A 15605-nucleotide genomic window follows, 5' to 3' on the forward strand; every position below is an offset into this window, starting at 1 on the left:
GCAATACTGTCAAACAGATATTCTAACTAAAAACAAAACGCATATTAGCTCCAATTTTGGTTCAAATGTAAAGTTCATGTATTTGCACAGCAGGATAATCAGTTACCAAAAATGTATGTTAAGAATCGTTTTGGGAATCGGATCGTTACTCCCAGAATTGCAATCGGAAATTTAAAAAAAACAGAAAGGCTCTAGTCAAACTGTGGTAATAACGAAACGCTATTGGCTGTTTCAAAAAAGGGGAGGGGCTGCAACCGTTTCAGGGGAAATTACGTCAACACATTGAATAATGCTGAGCGTTCCAAGGCACTTCAAAGACTTCAGCGAAACTTAAAGTCCCACTGAAGTGTTTGACCAAAAATACAGTAATACAATTCAATCAAAGCACACTTGGAGACCAATTACAAAATCCACACTTTTGAGCGCTAGTGTACATGTATATTTGATACTGACTCACTCTGAAGTCTATCCCAACTGTTGAGATGAAGCTTCCAGCCAGAAACGCTCCATCTTTAAAGCGCACCAACAGACAGGTTTTCCCCACCCCAGAGTCGCCAACCAGCATCACCTGGAGAAGAAGACATTAAAGAGACACGCATTACATCCCATCATCTCTCCCTCGTCTCTTATTCTATTAGGAGACAAACAACCTCTCATCTTTCCATCAGTGTGTCAGTCAAACCGTGTGTTTCCCTGCAGCACTTAGAAACTCTTTCAAGGCCGTGAAGATTAAAGCAGGAATATCACAGTGGGTTTGCTTGAGAGATCAAAACTACACTTCCACAGCTTATTTCCCAAAAGGAACGGATTTTGCTTTGTTATACCTATGAAGCGTTTGACTTTGACTTCATTTGGAAATAAACACACGGTTTTATTTAGATTCCCCTCAGACCGGTTCACACTTGGCAAACAAGCTCAGTGTGTCCCCTTGTGAAGAAGAAGAAGTGCCTCAACACTTGCACAACACAAACGTAATAAATAAAAGGTCAAATAAAGAGAAAACACTTTCAAGACTTTGAAAAAAAGTGCACTTGAAAGGTTTAAAGTACACTCTAAAAAATGCTGGGTTAAAAACAACCCAAGTTGGGTTGAAAATGGACCCAGCGATTGGGTTGTTTTAGCCCAGCGCGTTGTGTTGTTTTAACCCAGCGTTTTTTTTTTTTTTTAGCCCAGCGGTTTAGGTTGTTTTAGCCCAGCGGTTTGGGTTGTTTTAGCCCAGCGGTTTGGGTTGTTTTAGCCCAGCGGTTTGGGTTGTTTTAGCCCAGCGGTTTGGGTTGTTTTAGCCCAGCGGTTTGGGTTGTTTTAGCCCAGCGGTTCGGTTGTTTTAGCCCAGCGGTTTGGGTTGTTTTAACCCAGCGGTTCGGTTGTTTTAGCCCAGCGGTTGTGTTGTTTTAACCCAGCGTTTTTTTTTTTTTTTAGCCCAGCGGTTTGGGTTGTTTTAGCCCAGCGGTTTGGGTTGTTTTAGCCCAGCGGTTTGGGTTGTTTTAGCCCAGGGGTTGTGTTGTTTTAGCCCAGGGGTTGTGTTGTTTTAGCCCAGGGGTTGTGTTGTTTTAGCCCAGGGGTTGTGTTGTTTTAGCCCAGGGGTTGTGTTGTTTTAGCCCAGGGGTTGTGTTGTTTTAGCCCAGGGGTTGTGTTGTTTTAGCCCAGCGGTTGTGTTGTTTTAGCCCAGGGGTTGTGTTGTTTTAGCCCAGCGGTTGTGTTGTTTTAGCCCAGCGGTTTGGGTTGTTTTAGCCCAGCGGTTTGGGTTGTTTTAGCCCAGCGGTTTGGGTTGTTTTAGCCCAGCGGTTTGGGTTGTTTTAGCCCAGCGGTTTGGGTTGTTTTAACCCAGCGGTTCGGTTGTTTTAGCCCAGCGGTTGTGTTGTTTTAACCCAGCGTTTTTTTTTTTTTTTAGCCCAGCGGTTTAGGTTGTTTTAGCCCAGCGGTTTGTTTTAGCCCAGCGGTTTGGGTTGTTTTAGCCCAGCGGTTTGGGTTGTTTTAGCCCAGGGGTTGTGTTGTTTTAGCCCAGCGGTTTGGGTTGTTTTAGCCCAGGGGTTTGGGTTGTTTTAGCCCAGGGGTTGTGTTGTTTTAGCCCAGGGGTTTGGGTTGTTTTAGCCCAGGGGTTGTGTTGTTTTAGCCCAGGGGTTGTGTTGTTTTAGCCCAGGGGTTGTGTTGTTTTAGCCCAGGGGTTGTGTTGTTTTAGCCCAGGGGTTGTGTTGTTTTAGCCCAGGGGTTGTGTTGTTTTAGCCCAGGGGTTGTGTTGTTTTAGCCCAGGGGTTGTGTTGTTTTAGCCCAGGGGTTGTGTTGTTTTAGCCCAGCGGTTGTGTTGTTTTAGCCCAGCGGTTGTGTTGTTTTAGCCCAGCGGTTGTGTTGTTTTAGCCCAGGGGTTGTGTTGTTTTAGCCCAGGGGTTGTGTTGTTTTAGCCCAGGGGTTGTGTTGTTTTAGCCCAGGGGTTGTGTTGTTTTAGCCCAGGGGTTGTGTTGTTTTAGCCCAGGGGTTGTGTTGTTTTAGCCTAGGGGTTGTGTTGTTTTAGCCCAGGGGTTGTGTTGTTTTAGCCCAGGGGTTGTGTTGTTTTAGCCCAGCGGTTGTGTTGTTTTAGCCCAGGGGTTGTGTTGTTTTAGCCCAGGGGTTGTGTTGTTTTAGCCCAGGGGTTGTGTTGTTTTAGCCCAGGGGTTGTGTTGTTTTAGCCCAGGGGTTGTGTTGTTTTAGCCCAGGGGTTGTGTTGTTTTAGCCCAGGGGTTGTGTTGTTTTAGCCCAGGGGTTGTGTTGTTTTAGCCCAGCGGTTGTGTTGTTTTAGCCCAGCGGTTGTGTTGTTTTAGCCCAGCGGTTGTGTTGTTTTAGCCCAGGGGTTGTGTTGTTTTAGCCCAGGGGTTGTGTTGTTTTAGCCCAGGGGTTGTGTTGTTTTAGCCCAGGGGTTGTGTTGTTTTAGCCCAGGGGTTGTGTTGTTTTAGCCCAGGGGTTGTGTTGTTTTAGCCCAGGGGTTGTGTTGTTTTAGCCCAGGGGTTGTGTTGTTTTAGCCCAGCGGTTGTGTTGTTTTAGCCCAGGGGTTGTGTTGTTTTAGCCCAGCGGTTGTGTTGTTTTAGCCCAGCGGTTTGGGTTGTTTTAGCCCAGCGGTTTGGGTTGTTTTAGCCCAGCGGTTTGGGTTGTTTTAGCCCAGCGGTTTGGGTTGTTTTAGCCCAGCGGTTTGGGTTGTTTTAACCCAGCGGTTCGGTTGTTTTAGCCCAGCGGTTGTGTTGTTTTAACCCAGCGTTTTTTTTTTTTTTTAGCCCAGCGGTTTAGGTTGTTTTAGCCCAGCGGTTTGGGTTGTTTTAGCCCAGCGGTTTGGGTTGTTTTAGCCCAGGGGTTGTGTTGTTTTAGCCCAGCGGTTTGGGTTGTTTTAGCCCAGGGGTTTGGGTTGTTTTAGCCCAGGGGTTGTGTTGTTTTAGCCCAGGGGTTTAGGTTGTTTTAGCCCAGCGGTTTGGGTTGTTTTAGCCCAGCGGTTTGGGTTGTTTTAGCCCAGCGGTTTGGGTTGTTTTAGCCCAGCGGTTTGGGTTGTTTTAGCCCAGCGGTTTGGGTTGTTTTAGCCCAGCGGTTTGGGTTGTTTTAGCCCAGCGGTTTGGGTTGTTTTAACCCAGCGGTTCGGTTGTTTTAGCCCAGCGGTTGTGTTGTTTTAACCCAGCGTTTTTTTTTTTTTTTAGCCCAGCGGTTTAGGTTGTTTTAGCCCAGCGGTTTGGGTTGTTTTAGCCCAGCGGTTTGGGTTGTTTTAGCCCAGCGGTTTGGGTTGTTTTAGCCCAGCGGTTTGGGTTGTTTTAGCCCAGGGGTTTGGGTTGTTTTAGCCCAGGGGTTGTGTTGTTTTAGCCCAGGGGTTTGGGTTGTTTTAGCCCAGGGGTTGTGTTGTTTTAGCCCAGGGGTTGTGTTGTTTTAGCCCAGGGGTTGTGTTGTTTTAGCCCAGGGGTTGTGTTGTTTTAGCCCAGGGGTTGTGTTGTTTTAGCCCAGGGGTTGTGTTGTTTTAGCCCAGGGGTTGTGTTGTTTTAGCCCAGGGGTTGTGTTGTTTTAGCCCAGGGGTTGTGTTGTTTTAGCCCAGGGGTTGTGTTGTTTTAGCCCAGGGGTTGTGTTGTTTTAGCCCAGGGGTTGTGTTGTTTTAGCCCAGGGGTTGTGTTGTTTTAGCCCAGGGGTTGTGTTGTTTTAGCCCAGGGGTTGTGTTGTTTTAGCCCAGCGGTTGTGTTGTTTTAGCCCAGGGGTTGTGTTGTTTTAGCCCAGCGGTTGTGTTGTTTTAGCTCAGCGGTTGTGTTGTTTTAGCCCAGGGGTTGTGTTGTTTTAGCCCAGGGGTTGTGTTGTTTTAGCCCAGGGGTTGTGATGTTTTAGCCCAGGGGTTGTGTTGTTTTAGCCCAGGGGTTGTGTTGTTTTAGCCCAGGGGTTGTGTTGTTTTAGCCCAGGGGTTGTGTTGTTTTAGCCCAGGGGTTGTGTTGTTTTAGCCCAGGGGTTGTGTTGTTTTAGCTCAGGGGTTGTGTTGTTTTAGCCCAGGGGTTGTGTTGTTTTAGCCCAGGGGTTGTGATGTTTTAGCCCAGGGGTTGTGTTGTTTTAGCCCAGGGGTTGTGTTGTTTTAGCCCAGGGGTTGTGTTGTTTTAGCCCAGGGGTTGTGTTGTTTTAGCCCAGGGGTTGTGTTGTTTTAGCCCAGGGGTTGTGATGTTTTAGCCCAGGGGTTGTGATGTTTTAGCCCAGGGGTTGTGTTGTTTTAGCCCAGGGGTTGTGATGTTTTAGCCCAGGGGTTGTGATGTTTTAGCCCAGCGATTGGGTTGTTTTATCCCAGCAGTTAGGGATGTTTTAGCCCAGCGGTTGATTTTTTTTTAGCCCAGCGGTTGGGTTGTTTTCTCCCAGCGATTGGGTTGTTTTAACCCAGCGGTTGGGTCGTTTTATCCCAGCAGTTGGGTTGTTTTAAGCAAACATTTAACCCAACCGCTGGGTTAAAACATCCCAATCGCTGGGTTTGTCCATTTTCAACCCAACTTGGGTTGAAGCATCTTTTAGTGTACAGTCAAACACTTACATACGGCACCTTTAAGTACCAATTAAGTCAGTCAAAAATCCCTCAAATTTAACTTATATTTTATGTAAATTTAAACTAATACATTTTCATTTAATTTAATTTAATTTAATTGTACAGTGTTGGGGAAAGTTACTTTGAAAAGTAATGCATTACAATATTGTGTTACTCCCTTAAAAAGTAACTAATTGTGTTACTTGGTTACTTTTTAAGAAAACCAATAAAGTGAGATTTAAATGCATAAAAATATTTGTTTTATTTAACATATTTAATTATTGGAGGTTTCCATAGTACTCTGGTTTTGCATTTATTCATTTTGAGGATTACTGTATGTTTTTTAACAGTGAGATTAGTAAATGTAGTCTACTTTACATTTCTTCAAATATTTATTTATATATTATTTTGAAACACTAGTTTAACTGCAGGATGGGTTTGGGACTGTCCCCCTGTAAGGGACTGCTGATGATTCCTGGATGCATTTGATGAATATATGATTCATCAGGGAATGATTATATAAATGCATTTTCACCAGATCAGAACTGTCACCTAAACATCTCAGCCTAAATATGCAAAGCTCAAAACTCCTCATTATGCAGAATGAGACTGGATGAAAGCGAATCCGTCAGTGTGAATGCCTGGATAACGCAGTTTCTGTGCTGTGGCTTATCTGTATTGACACAGCTGTTCAATTAGAGGCTGCGCTCAACTCCAGTCAAACGCCTGATCCTCATCCATACGGGACAGCTGGATGCATCGTTTTTAATTATTGTTGTAGCATAAATAAAAGCCACAACCTCCATGCATAGTAAAGCTGCACACAATCATTTGAGCTATGACATATACATTTTATAACACAGCAAGATATTTACACTCACATGCATGCACACGTATGGCAAGCCATTTTAACAATTTCCCTTTAAAACTTAATAGCTGGCTTATTTATGGAAAAATAATTCAAATGGGACAAAATTAAAGAAAATCAAAAAATTGGTTTGTTTTAGCCCAGTGGTTGGGTTGTTTTAGCCCGGCGGTTGGGTTGTTTTAGCCCGGCGGTTGGGATGTTTTAGCCCGGCGGTTGGGATGTTTTAGCCGGCGGTTGGGGTGTTTTAGCCGGCGGTTGGGTTGTTTTAGCCCAGCGGTTGGGTTGTTTTAGCCCAGCGGTTGGGTTGTTTTAGCCCAGCGGTTGGGTTGTTTTAGCCCGGCGGTTGGGTTGTTTTAGCCCGGCGGTTGGGTTGTTTTAGCCCGGCGGTTGGGATGTTTTAGCCCGGCGGTTGGGTTGTTTTAGCCCGGCGGTTGGGTTGTTTTAGCCCGGCGGTTGGGTTGTTTTAGCACGGCGGTTGGGTTGTTTTAGCCCGGCGGTTGGGTTGTTTTAGCCCGGCGGTTGGGTTGTTTTAGCACGGCGGTTGGGATGTTTTAGCACGGCGGTTGGGTTGTTTTAGCCCAGGGGTTGGGTTGTTTTAGCCCAGCGGTTGGGATGTTTTAGCACGGCGGTTGGGATGTTTTAGCATGGCGGTTGGGATGTTTTAGCCCAGGGGTTGGGTTGTTTTAGCCCGGCGGTTGGGATGTTTTAGCACGGCGGTTGGGTTAAATGTAACCCAACCGCTGGGTTAAAACAACCCAATTGCTGGGTTTGTCCTTTAAAACTAAACAGTTGGCTTATTTATGAAAAAGTGTTAAGAAAATAAAAAAAATGGATGAAATTCTGATGATTGTAATGTAAATCAATGAGATCTTCATAACAGTACAGCAGATACTTGCATGTGCATTTAAATAACAATATCTGCCAATAATATATCTTAGTAAGATGATATTTAAATGCTTAGTTTTATGATCATAGCTCTTGCTGCCTTACATTTTTAAGTACAATCAACTTGGCTGTGCAAGTCATTTCAACTTAAAATACATAAAAAATGAGTTCAATCTCGTATAAGTTTAAAATAACTTATGTTTTTACATTACTTCAACTCATCAAAATATGTTGTCATGACTTATTGATCATGCAATATTTTAACACTGTAAAACATTATTTGTCATCACAACTTTTTTCTGTTGCCAAATCAACTTATATAATTAAGATAATTAACGTGGTTCAGATAACAATATTTTTTCTTTCTCAAATAAACAAAAAACAGATCATATTTGATATTCATGATGAATAATTAAAAATAAAAAAATGTTTTGTTTGATGTGGCAATTTTCTCTATATAGTGTTGATATGTAAACACATTAAGTTTCATCAATCTGGCATGTGTGGAAAATTTTAAATCATGTGTATTACAACTAGCCCGCGTTAGATTGTGCCCCGCTCACCCCTAATACTAGGCACTGAAAATTGCTTATTAAATATAAAAAGAACATAGGCTACTATAGTAACATAATACGGAGCCAACATGACATGAGGGAAAAAAGCTAGTAGGCTAAATTGTGTGCATGATTTAGCAAATCAAGGGAACGAAATATTAAATAGTGTGCCTGATTTATAGATCAAGGGAACCAATTAGCATGATTTAGCAAATCGAGGGAATTAATTAGCATTATTTAGCAAATCGAGGGAACGAAATAGCATGATTTAGCAAATCGAGGGAACTCATTTGCATTATTTAGCAAATCGAGGGAACTAATTAGCATGATTTAGCAAATCGAGGGAACTAATTTGCATTATTTAGCAAATCTAGGGAACTAATTTGCATTATTTAGCAAATTGATGGAACTAATTTGCATTATTTAGCAAATTGATGGAACAAAACATGATTTAGCAAATCAAGGGAACAAAATAGTATACTGTGCGCATGATTTATAAATTGAGGGAACCAATTAGCAGGATTTAGCAAATCGAGGGAACTAATTTGCATGATTTAGCAAATCGAGGGAACTAATTTGCATTATTTAGCAAATCGAGGGAACTAATTTGCATTATTTAGCAAATTGATGGAACAAAACATGATTTAGCAAATCAAGGGAACAAAATAGTATACTGTGCGCATGATTTATAAATTGAGGGTACCAATTAGCAGGATTTAGCAAATCGATGGAACAAAACAACATGATTTAGCAAATCGAGGGAACTAATTTGCATTATTTAACAAATCGAGGGACCTTTTGCATTATTTAGCTAATTGAGGGAACTAATTTGTTTATAAAATCGCTTAAATATAAAAAGAAAATAGGCTACTATAGTATACTATAGTAACATAATTCGGGGCCAACATGACATGAGGGAAAAAAGCTAGTAGGCTAAATTGTGTGCATGATTTAGCAAATCGAGGGAACGAAATATTAAATAGTGTGCATGATTTATAGATCAAGGGAACCAATTAGCATTTTTTAGCAAATCGATTGAACAAAATAGCATGATTTAGCAAATTGAGGGAACTAATTTGGATTATTTAGCAAATCAAGGGAACAAAATAGTATACTGTGCGTGCGCATGATTTATAAATTGAGGGTACCAATTAGCATGATTTAGCAAATCGAGGGAACTCATTTGCATTATTTAGCAAATCAAGGGAACTAATTAGCATGATTTATAAATTGAGGGTACTAATTAGCATGATTTAGCAAATCGAGGGAACTAATTTGCATTATTTAGCAAATTGATGGAACAAAACATGATTTAGCAAATCGAGGGAACTAATTTGCATTATTTAGCAAATCAAGGGAACAAAATAGTATACTGTGCGCATGATTTATAAATTGAGGGTACCAATTAGCAGGATTTAGCAAATCGATGGAACAAAACAACATGATTTAGCAAATCGAGGGAACTAATTTTCATTATTTAACAAATCGAGGGAACTTTTGCATTATTTAGCTAATTGAGGGAACTAATTAGCATTTAGCAAATCGAGGGTACTAATTTGCATTATTTAGCAAATCGATGGAACAAAATAACATGATTTAGCAAATCGATGGAACAAAATAACATGATTTAGCAAATCGATGGAACAAAATAGTATACTGTGCGCATGATTTATAAATTGAGGGAACCAATTAGCAGGATTTAGCAAATCGATGGAACAAAATAACATGATTTAGCAAATCAAAGGAACAAAATAGTATACTGTGCGCATGATTTATAAATTGAGGGTACCAATTAGCAGGATTTAGCAAATCGATGGAATAAAACAACATGATTTAGCAAATCGAGGGAACTTTTGCATTATTTAGCAAATCGAGGGAACTTTTGCATTATTTAGCAAATCGAGGGTACTAATTTGCATGATTTAGCAAATCGAGGGTACTAATTTGCATGATTTAGCAAATCGAGGGTACTAATTTGCATTATTTAGCAAATCGAGGGTACTAATTTGCATTATTTAGCAAATCGAGGGTACTAATTTGCATGATTTAGCAAATCGAGGGTACTAATTTGCATGATTTAGCAAATCGAGGGTACTAATTTGCATTATTTAGCAAATCGAGGGTACTAATTTGCATGATTTAGCAAATCGATGGAACAAAATAGCATGATTTAGCAAATCGATGGAACAAAATAGCATGATTTAGCAAATCGATGGAACAAAATAGCATGATTTAGCAAATCGATGGAACAAAATAGCATGATTTAGCAAATCGATGGAACAAAATAGCATGATTTAGCAAATCGATGGAACAAAATAGCATGATTTAGCAAATCGATGGAACAAAATAGCATGATTTAGCAAATCGAGGGAACAAAATAGCATGATTTAGCAAATCGAGGGAACAAAATAGCATGATTTAGCAAATCGAGGGAACTAATTTGCATTATTTAGCAAATCGATGGAACAAAATAGCATGATTTAGCAAATCGAGGGAACTAATTTGCATTATTTAGCAAATTGATGGAACAAAATAACAATGTGAATTAGTTCCCTTGATTTGCTTAATAATGTGAATTAGTTCCCTCGATTTGCTAAATCAAAGGGAACAAAATAGTAAAATGTTCACATGATTTATAAATTGAGGGAACTAATTAACATGATTTAGCAAATAGAGGGAACTCATTAGCATGATTTAGCAAATCGAGGGAAGGAATTAGTAAATCGTGCACTTTTTTTCATGCATGTCATTTGCGGAGCTCCGTAACATAAAGGAGTAAGTGTATAGGCGGCTTGCCATACTGATGCTGTTCGCGTTGTTAGAAGCGGTGCGTGTGTCCAGCGCGTCTCGTACCTTGAAGGCGATGTCGTAGAATTCTCCGCTGTTGCTGAGAGAAGGTCTGCTGGGATGCACCACTCCGTTGGACTGGGTCAGGACTTTCTTACCCTTCTCTTTATCGCTGATAGGAGATGAGCTCGGTGTGTTTGAACTCCCCTTTCCCTTGGCCGCTTTTTTCCTCGACATAATTATGTATTCCCCGTGAGAACGTACGACGAGTAATCTATGAAGCACGCTCTATGTTACTTTTTCCCCCGGTGTATATGTCTTAATAAGCGAGGATTAACTTTTCATCAATAAGCGTGTGCATGACTTAAAATAAAGAGTGTGTCTCGCGACTGGTCCAAAAAATGTGCACAGAAACAAACGGCTGAGCTCCTGAATGCACTTGTGCTGATGCTCCGGCGGTATGAGAGAGAACACACACCTCTCTCCTCTAAGAGCGTAGTAGTGCACGCGCGCTGGGCGCGTTGTCAACAATCAGTGGAAGTGTTGGCCACGCGCACACTGAGCGCATCAGCGCGCGAGCGCTCAGTCGCCACTTGTTTGAATACAAAAACCCTCTTAAAGGGATAGTTCACCCAAAAATGTAAATTCTGTCATTAATTCCTCACCCTCAAGTCGTTCCAAACCTCCTTCATTCATCTTCAGAACACAAATTAAGATATTTTGAAGACGGGCACAGGCCAGAACGAAATTGTAGAATAAAGTCGTTGTTTTTGCGCACAAAATGGTGGCTTCATAACATTAAGGCTGAACCACTGAGGTCCGTTCTTCATACCCCGCTTAAAGGATTAGTTCACTTTTAAATAAACTTTTGCTGATCATTTCCTCACCCCCATGTCATCCAAGATGTCCATGTCTTTCTTTCTGCAGTCGAAAAGAAATGAAGGTTTTTGATGAAAACATTCCAGGATTTTTCTCCATATAATGGACTTCAATGGGCTCCAAACGGTTCAAATGACAGTTTCAGTGCAGCTTCAAAGGGCTTTAAACGATATCAAACGATGAATAAGGGTCTTATCGCTCAAATATGAGCCTGGTCATAGATATATAGATCGTAGATGCCTCATTCTACTGATCCGTGCAAGCGCTAATGAGGCATCTACTTATATATTTATATTTTGACCTCACTTAGCGGAAGTTATGGCAGAGCTCAGAGATGATCACGTTCGTCTGATAAGAGGTAAATTATTAGCATAAATACTGCTGGGTTTCTCTCAGAAACTGATGGTTTGTCTAGATCAGACCCTTATTCATCATCTGGTGTCGTTTAAAGCCCTTTAAAGCTGCACTGAAACTGTCATTTGAACCGTTTGGGTCCCATTGAAGTCCATTATATGGAGAACAATCCTGGAATGTTTTCATCAAAAACCTTCATTTCTTTTCGACTGCAGAAAGAAAGACATGGACATCTTGGATGTCATGGGGGTGAGGAAATGATCAGCAAAAGTTTATTTAAAAGTGAACTAATCCTTTAACACACTGCGCTGACCCCGCCCTGTGATTTCACTTCGTGGCTGAGTTGTGGCTGAGTTGTGGCTGAGTTGCTGTTGTTCCCAATCGTTCCCACTTTGTTATAACACCCCTAACAGTTGAGCGTGGAATATTTAGTATAATATTTGGTCTTATTGCACAGGTGGAGTTCTCTGAGCTCCTGAGAGCGGCCCATTCTCTCACTAATGTGTGTAGAAGCGCTTGCAGGCCTAGAGCTGGAGTTATACACCTGTGGCCATGAAGAGACTCGACACCTGAACTCAGTGATTTGGAGGGGCAGCCCAAAACTTTTGGCAATATAGGGTATGATGTAATGTAACATGATCCTTCAGAAACAGGTTGCATCCTTTCAGGATCTAGATTAGGATATGGATAAAGAACAACTGCTCTTCTAACTCACCTAAAGGATTATTAGGAACACCTGTTGAATTTCTCATGAATGCAATTATCTAATCAACCAATCACATGGCAGTTGCTTCAGTGCATTTAGGGGTGTGGTCCTGGTCAAGACAATCTCCTGAACTCCACACTGAATGTCGGAATGGGAAAGAAAGTGATTTAAGACATTTTGAGCGTGGCATGGTTGTTGGTGCCAGACGGGCCGGTCTGAGTATTTCACAATCTGCTCAGTTACTGGGATTTTCACGCACAATCATTTCTAGGGTTTACAAAGAATGGTGTGAAAAGGGAAAAGCATCCAGTATGCGGCAGTCCTGTGGGAGAAAATGCCTTGTTGATGCTCGAGGTCAGAGGTCATGGGCCGACTGATTCAAGCTGATAGAAGAGCAACTTTGACTGAAATAACCACTCGTTACAACCGAGGTCTGCAGCAAAGCATTTGTGAAGCCACAACACACACAACCTTGAGGCGGATGGGCTACAACAGCAGAAGACCCCACCGGGTACCACTCATCTCCACTACAAATAGGAAAAAGAGGCGACAATTTGCACCAGCTCACCAAAATTGGACAGTTGAAGACTGGAAAAATGTTGCCTGGTCTGATGAGTCTGGATTTCTGTTGAGACATTCAGATGGTAGAGTCAGAATTTGGCGTAAACAGAATGAGAACATGGATCCATCATGCCTTGTTACCACTGTGCAGGCTGGTGGTGGTGGTGTAATGGTGTGGGGGATGTTTTCTTGGTGCATCCCACAAATCTCCATCAACTGCAAGATGCTCTCCTATCAATATGGGCCAACATTTCTAAAGAATGCTTTCAGCAGCTTGTTGAATCAATGCCACGTAGAATTAAGGCAGTTCTGAAGGCGAAAGGTCAAACACAGTATTAGTATGTGTTCCTAATAATCCTTTAGGTGAGTGTATAATATAATAATGAACATCAAATCTTTGAGTAAAAACGAGGCACAGTTGGCATCTCTAAACTGACCTCTCACTGATGTCCAGCATCTGTTCCTGCTAATTATCCCTCCTCATTTACAGTAGGCTGAGCTTCATCCACTGGACAGATCCTTTATTTGCACCAACAAAGAAGTGAAGGGCTCAAGACGGGTCATTATATTGGGAAGTGACAGCGAGTCTCCATAAAGCAGAGCTGGGATTGCCTGGAGGTTAAGTCTGAGATGTTGGACTGAGCCGGAGAAAGGAAGAAATCAATTAGAGCGTAACTATAGCAACTGATCCAAGTGACAGGTGTAGGCTACAAATGACCTTTGAGGGATAGACATTTAGTGCACTTCATGCAAATCACGACAGTATAGAGGATCAGAAGGAGAATAGTTTCTGAGGGATATGTCTTATTGCGATTGAGAGCTGTTTTTAGTCATGTGAGTCACCAGTGGCTATAGATGTACTGGCGCTTATATAAGGCTCTGTGATGAAAAACTGCTGTTATATTTTCCACATGAGTCAGACTGTCGGCATAAATTCTGGTCCAATTTACGGCATATTCCGGCCAAGATGCTGCAACAGAAACATCTTGTTATTTTTCCGGTTGATGTCACATTAATAGTAGCACACTGTACTATTGAAACAACCTAGAGCTTGATCTGAAGAATGAGCCCACTTCCCACTTGCTTTTTTCTTTTCCAGGAAAAACATTAAAAGGTGTCATATACATTTTTTTATACTGTTGTTTGAGGTCAACCTATGACGTTTGCGTGATTTTTACATTCAGAAACATCATAATCAATCAGTAATAGGCTATTTTCTGCCTTGGTTTTGAGGCTCTCTGAAAAACGCTCTGTTTTTATGGGTGTGCCGCACCGAAGACTTGGGAGTAAACGCCCATGGCTAGGATTGGATAAGATTTGCATATTTAATGAGCTTCAGCTCCTCTCAGTACATGTGGGGATTGTTTTGAAAGCGTCTGGAGAAACGCTCACAGGACTCGCAAAATATCTTTATCAAGCAAACACGATTCATCTCTCATCCTCCCGCCATTGACTGGAGTGTTATTTCTGTATCATTTCGCTCAATCATTAGTAAATATAACCGCGAACTATACACACACACACACACACGCACACGCGTGCACAAGAAAGGAATGTTATTTCACTATAGCCCGTCTGAAAAACACATAGCCCCGGGCAGTGTTGGGGAAAGTTACTTTGAAAAGTAATGCATTACAATATTGCGTTACTCCCTTAAAAAGTAACTAATTGAGTTACTTAGTTACTTATTAAGAAAAGTAATGTGTTACGTTACTTTCGCATTACTTTTTCTCACCTGAGCTGGGCTTGTTTTTGTTTTTTTTTATAACAAAAAAGTTATATTTTTGTGCAACGGTAAAGACCTCTTCATACCAAAATTGAAATAATAAGCCTTAAAAATGCAGATTCCCGCATGAACAGTAGAGGGCGCAGCCTCATTTTCATCATTTTCATTTTCATCATCAAAGGTCAGCAGCAAGACATTGGTCAATTAAATATAAAGGTAGATTATGCATACAAATAGTTGTTTTATTTAACATTTAATTATTGGAGGTTTGCATAGTTCTCTGATTTTGCATTTGACTGATTTTATCCATTTTGAGGAGTACAGAATCTTTATTGTGCAAGTGAGATAAATAAATGCTCACATTTAGTCTAGAACTACAATAACCATCATGTTCACACACACACACACACACACACACACACACACGCCTCTGCACTTTTTCTCCACATGGGGGCAGGAGAGCTGTCAGTCAAATTAATGTGAAAAAGTAACTCAGATATTTTGTTGTAAATTTGAAAAGTAATGCGTTACTTTACTAGTTACTTGGAAAAAGTAATATTATTACGTAACTCAAGTTACTTACCCCTAACACATAGCCCTGGGACGTTGGGCTTTGCGAGCTGGCGTTACAAGTCCGAGTCTGATCCCGAATGAACCAATAACAGCGTCTCCAGCCTGTGGCCGCGTGCTAAGGTGTGTAATCAATAGTTATCAAACGATCTGTAACAATGCAATACTAACACATATAAACACATGTTTTACTCACATTAGTGTGTTGCAGCGTTCCTGTTGGATCCAGAAGCACAGCATTGTGTTTTAATCTCAATATGTCTGCAAAGTCTCGAACTGTGTCTTGTTTACAAACGAATCCGCGGTGAAATGAAGCGAACAAACGCAATGTCTTACACACGTGAGCTGGAACCAGCATCGTTTAGCTCCACGAGTCAGTGGGCGGGGCTTGAGGCGGCGCTTCAGCATTCGATGACGTCAATGGTCGACATATTCTGAGATCTCTCGTTTTCTGGGCCTGGTGTCTATAAAAGCTTTTCTTTGACTAACAAGGAAGTTTTCAGCTCTGAAACTCACAGAATATTCTTATATCACGATGAACTTTATATATCAAAGGCTCAAAGGAAAGTTGATTTCTCAATTCATCACCCCTTTAACACATTTAATCATGCCCCTAATCCGTATATATTCTGTAATAAACAGACGTTTCTCAGCAAATGCTAACACATTAATAAGTAAAGTTGTATTTCATTGACAGCTCTTTTTTGGGAATATTCAGCGGC

The 15605-nt window shown here is 41.3% G+C and overlaps 1 protein-coding gene across 1 annotated transcript in view; it reads right to left on the minus strand.

Annotated features, from left to right (window-relative positions):
- rab26 (RAB26, member RAS oncogene family) overlaps nt 1-10324 on the minus strand; it is a gene marked incomplete at both ends in the record, with an annotated part of 172367 nt that extends 162043 nt beyond the window's left edge. The window contains 2 exons of the mRNA XM_079801689.1: nt 458-568; nt 10154-10324. Of these exons, the coding sequence (XP_079657815.1) occupies nt 458-568; nt 10154-10324 (282 nt within the window). The remainder of the gene's footprint in view (nt 1-457; nt 569-10153) is intronic.
- Between the last annotated feature and the right edge of the window lie 5281 nt (nt 10325-15605).

The sequence above is a fragment of the Gobio gobio genome (assembly GCF_949357685.1).
Source record: "Gobio gobio genome assembly, chromosome: 20".
In the NCBI taxonomy this organism is placed as follows: Eukaryota; Metazoa; Chordata; class Actinopteri; order Cypriniformes; family Gobionidae; genus Gobio; species Gobio gobio.